The sequence below is a fragment of the Vicugna pacos genome, unplaced genomic scaffold (assembly GCF_048564905.1).
Source record: "Vicugna pacos unplaced genomic scaffold, VicPac4 scaffold_19, whole genome shotgun sequence".
Classification (NCBI taxonomy): domain Eukaryota; kingdom Metazoa; phylum Chordata; class Mammalia; order Artiodactyla; family Camelidae; genus Vicugna; species Vicugna pacos.
Window position 1 is genome coordinate 9,305,112 of NW_027328740.1, and position 4,970 is coordinate 9,310,081.

The window sequence follows — 4,970 nt, forward strand, 5'->3', positions numbered from 1 at the left end:
AGCCAAAATATGATGTGTCAACAATGAGAATTAAAAGAGAAAAAAACTTGGACATAAGCTTAAATTAAAAAGGAGACACAATCCTGTGCTGGGCTCTGGGGATTGGAGACTGTATATGCCTCAGTCCAATTCAAGGGTTCAGTGGCTTGGCCCTAGCATCAGCTCGGGATTGAATGAAAACATAACAATTAGCATACTGGGAGAAATATAATATTCCTCTCCCTGACCGGAAGAAAATCTGGTGGCTCAATGAAACTCTTAATTCACAGAGATTCTGCCAGATGCAGAATAATAATTCACTGATGACTCAACTAAGACAAACTTCGTTACTGCTTAAAAATGCATCTTCACACACACACACGCAGTGGAAGACAGATTTGTTGTATTTAGTGGGAAGAATTCAGTGGACAAAGCTCAGAGAATAGTTTTCAAAGCACCAGGCAACTTTTGTTCATTTGCCAATATTCTAGATTTCCCAGGTAGAAAACTAGAGATGGAGAAACAAACGATATAATTCTTTAGGATTTCTAATTTTGAAATTAAAGTGTAGCTTTTGACTTATCACTATAGAATCTTGTTATGATGATTATGGTAAGACCCACTGTCTGATAAGGGAGCTGGAAACTAGCTGCTGAACCAGCCCTTCTGAACCCCAGACTGATAATGTAAGCTACAACATAGCCACCATCAGATTTGAGCTGACAAACTTGAAAGGTTGATGTTTCTGTTATAGGAACAATCACTTCTGTCCAGGCATAGATCTTCTGTTGCAAGTGGGCTCTTTCCTTCTCTTGGTAAAAGTCATATTGGTGGGAAGTTGCTAGAGCTTACCCTGGCCCGTTTGCCCATTCTCCAGATTATCAAAGGCTTTCTTCACAAATGGTGACACATATTCTGGACTCAATTTTGCCTTTCCAGTCTTATCAGATGACACTGGCTGCATCATTGTGAGCAGAAGCCTTAGGCTCCCTGAACTTGCCTACAATTTTTCCAGAATTTCAGCTCATTTCACATTCTGAAATTGCTTCACTATTTATTTTAAATTAATGGGAAAGAGTCAAAGTCTTCCATTAATATTATATATTTCCTAATATCTGCAGAAATTTGGTATTCTTGCAGTTAGACAAATATTTAATTCTACCACCCTCACCTCTTTTTTGTCCACACAGTTCAGATTGCAATTCAGTTACTGAATACGACCACCCCAACCAAGGGGCTAGTACCTCGCAGATACTTCCTGTGTGAAGTTTAGCAAGGGCACAAGTTATGTGGGGTGAATAAACCTACACTAAATGTTTGCAATGGCATTGTCAATTGTGGATAAAGCTCTGATCCTAAGAAGTCAATTAATTAGAAATAAGTATAGTTATTGGTATGGGGAAGAGAATCAGCTATTTTGGGGTGGGTGGGTGATGAAGAGACAGGAAAAATCCAGCAAATGAGAATGGAATGCTTTAGGTCTCTGGAGGCATGAATTAAGAAGAAAATAATACTTTGTCTCCTGTACCTATCTCCAATTACTGTCTTGAGTGACTAGCCTTGGGCTACGAAAAGAGCTAGTTTGTGGTGAAGAATAAAGACCATAATGAAATTGTTTGTAAACCATGAAAGTTTTGTTGTTTCAGGAAAGTAGATTTTGCTTAAAGTTAACATGTATTTTTCATTCACTAAATATTAAATGCATCCTGTGGCATGAGCTGTGCTTACTGTGCTGGTATCCAAGTTAGACAAGGAAAGGGGGATAGACAGAAAATATCTAGAGGAGGTGATTTCTGTACTGAGACTGGGGAAATCTAAATAGGTAAAAGGAGGACATTCTAAGTCTAAGGATAAGCTGGAGCAATAGTTGTGAGTTTGGATTTAATATGGTTGATAAGCATTTGCCTGGATGTATCTCCAGAAACAGTGAAACATAAAGATATGCCAAATTAGTCAGATGCCAGATCGATAATGAAATGACTAAACTAAGATGAGTTTGTGGGCTTAGATTTGGAAAAGTATTAAGTGCAACCCTGAAGATGTAAGCTTGTGTTTGGCTGGAACATAAAAGTAACTTAAAATATTCACTCTAAAAATATAGTGCAGACTCTTGAGTGGAGAAAAATAAAGCAACATTTGGAATGCTTAGAAAACAGCACAAGGAAGACCATAGATAAAATTCCTTGTTAAATTTTACCACATGCTGAATGTACCATCTGAGACTATATCATGTGACTTTTATTATACCACAGATGACATAATAAAGACCATGATCCCTGGGCCGGTTCCTGCATTTTCATCCTGTTCCAACATAACCTAACTTAACACATTTAATACTTTTCAGGATGAACCAGAGACCACTAAGTAATTTTCCCTCTCTCCATGTTTTAGTCTTTTTCCAAATTCTTCCATTTTCTCTTCTTCCTCACAGAAATTATTTAAATTTACACTCATGTTGTTCCATCAAATGATCATATCAAACAAATATCTCTTTTTTTCTTTAAATGGTAACTTAGTATCACTTTTAACTCTTATCTCTATTTAAAAAAATAAGGATAATAAAGTACAGTTCTATGTTTATTGTTCAAATAAGAAAATTGCAGATATTTGTCAAAATTTGCAAACATCAATTTTAATCTTTGTTATCATGCATAACCTGGTAGTCCTCTGGTAGTTCAGTTGTAATTAGGATGACGTTCATAAACTGAAGATGTCTGATGAGTTGGCCTTGAAATAGAAGTAGCTGATGTATCAGCTATCACTGGCACTGGAAACCGTGGGTTACTCACAGGTTGAAGTTTACAAAAACGACCTTCATTGGCAGATATGTTGTGATATCTATTTGGAAAATAAGAAGGCTCCACCATCAGTCCAAAATAATTGCTCTGTAAGGGGGACAAAATGCTGTATTGAGAAGTAGAAGTTGTAGTTGTAATGAAGTTCACAACACGGCCATTTGCTTCAGTGTAGCTGCTTTGAGAGTGCCCGTGGACAGTGGTCAACTGATTTAAAATAGCTAGTTGTGCCACTGCAATATTTTCTGGTGGTCTAACTGACGTTGATGATGGAGGAGAAAAATCACCTCTGAGCGGGGTAGTTTTATCACAAATTATGTGGCCAATAGAGGGCTTTCTTATTAGAGGCATGTTTGAATCTTCAGAAGGTAAAAATGCACTTTCTCCACTAGTGTCAGCCACAAAATCAGAATTATTTTTAGCAACATTACTTCCTCCTTTAAAGTGCTTCTTGTTGAAATCTCGAGCCAATAAAGACACCAGAGAGGCATTTTTAATCCCAACTCTTCTTTTTATTCTCACTAAAAGCTGAGGACAGCCTCGTTTAAAATTTGGATTATGGTAGAACTGCAGCTACAACCAAAGGAGAAAGGTTTTAGTAATAATTTAAACCAAAATACATAACTACAATAAGCCTTAACTTTAAAACCTCAGATTTCATGTTTAGTATGCAAAGATAATATCATCAAAATATGAACATTGCTGACGATATTTTGAAGTTCCTTATTTGGAAAATACACATGTAAATAGTATAGTCATCAAATTAAAGAATTTAGTGTTTGCAGTAACGGTGAATGCCACTTTTGAAAAGCAGCTTTCATACCTTTATTTAGATTTCTGATAAGATTCATAGCTGCTAGCAAACTTTCTCATAGTCTTGAAGAGTTAAGTCACTGTCCTCATTTTTAGAAAAAATAAAGAATTTTAGCATTTGTAGTTTTATACTATTTTCAAAATCTAGCTTTACATTTATATTACCATAGATTGATTTACAAAATAAAATTTTATACATAAGTTACCAAGTCATAACTAAAATTTGTGTATACCTTGCTTAAAACAGAGGCTTCTTTTTCTTCTGCCAGAAAGTCAACTAGACAAGCAGATCTTTGAAATTTCTGCCGCACTTTACTAAACCCATAAAGGTTAAGCTGTCTAACTAAACTTTTCATACTTCCAGTTTCAAATATTCTGAAAGGGGCCTTTCTTTCCAAAACTTCCTTCTTAAAGACATCTTCATCAATAACTATGGAAGTTCCATTATCATCCCACCAGATGGATTTAAATTGGTCACTCCCAGCCATTTTCCAGAGTTTTCTTGGAAATGTCAGAGAACGAAAATCATTATCTTCATCTGGTTCCAAGACACAATGTGTGTAACATGGTCTTTTTATCAAGGATTTTTCAGACAAAGTCTGAAAAGCATTTTCTTCAATCATACACCTCAAGTCCAAGTCCCCAGAGAATGTTTGATCACACGATAGAGATCTACCGGGGTTTCCTGAATCAGTTGGTCCATCTTTAGGAGGCACATCTTGAATTTCTGAAGAAATATGTGCCATCTCAAATAACATTTCCTACAGCTACTTTTCTAATCTGCATGATTTTGAGCAGTGCAGCTTCAAATGCTGCTTAAGCAGGCCTGCACAGTTAAACTGATAGGTCATCAACATGGTTCTCAACCTGAGTGGCTGTGACATCACAAAAACACTGGTCTCTTAGCAACCCAAGTGTAAAAATCAGCCAGTGTTTCCTTCTCATTAATCCAGTTAAAATGAAATATATAGGATATTTATTTTTATACTGTGATGTGCAAATATTTTCCCGAGAATATCTTTTTAAACAATTTAACTTTGGGGTGTATGAGATAAAAACAATCTCATTCCTTTTGTACCCAAATTTATACAACATTGGTGAACAGAGTATAAATATGCACAAAGTAAATAAAATAATTTTAAAATATTGGAATTTAAAGTGAAATTTGTGTAAAATTTTTACAGAATGGTTATAACAATTTCATTATCATTTGTAATTAAAGTGAATCAAAATTTGATTTGTAAATGGAAGTAGTTATTTCTCTGTGTACTTTACAATAAGTAGCTCTATATTCAAAACATCAGCAGAATAAATATCAGTTTATTTGTTATGTTTATAAATAAATGTTAAATATTTATGAATTAAAATTAAATTAAAATAATC

The 4,970-nt window shown here is 35.0% G+C and overlaps 1 protein-coding gene across 1 annotated transcript; it reads right to left on the bottom strand.

Moving 5' to 3' along the window:
- Positions 1-2,543: 2,543 nt before the first annotated feature.
- On the bottom strand, positions 2,544-4,437 carry LOC140693220 (heat shock transcription factor, Y-linked-like). Its single transcript, XM_072957237.1, has 2 exons — positions 3,821-4,437; positions 2,544-3,347 (listed from the first exon to the last, which is right to left on the bottom strand). The coding sequence occupies exons 1-2, from the start codon at positions 4,343-4,345 to the stop codon at positions 2,655-2,657; spliced, it is 1,218 nt and encodes a 405-aa protein (XP_072813338.1). The 5' UTR covers positions 4,346-4,437; the 3' UTR covers positions 2,544-2,654.
- Positions 4,438-4,970: the final 533 nt, after the last annotated feature.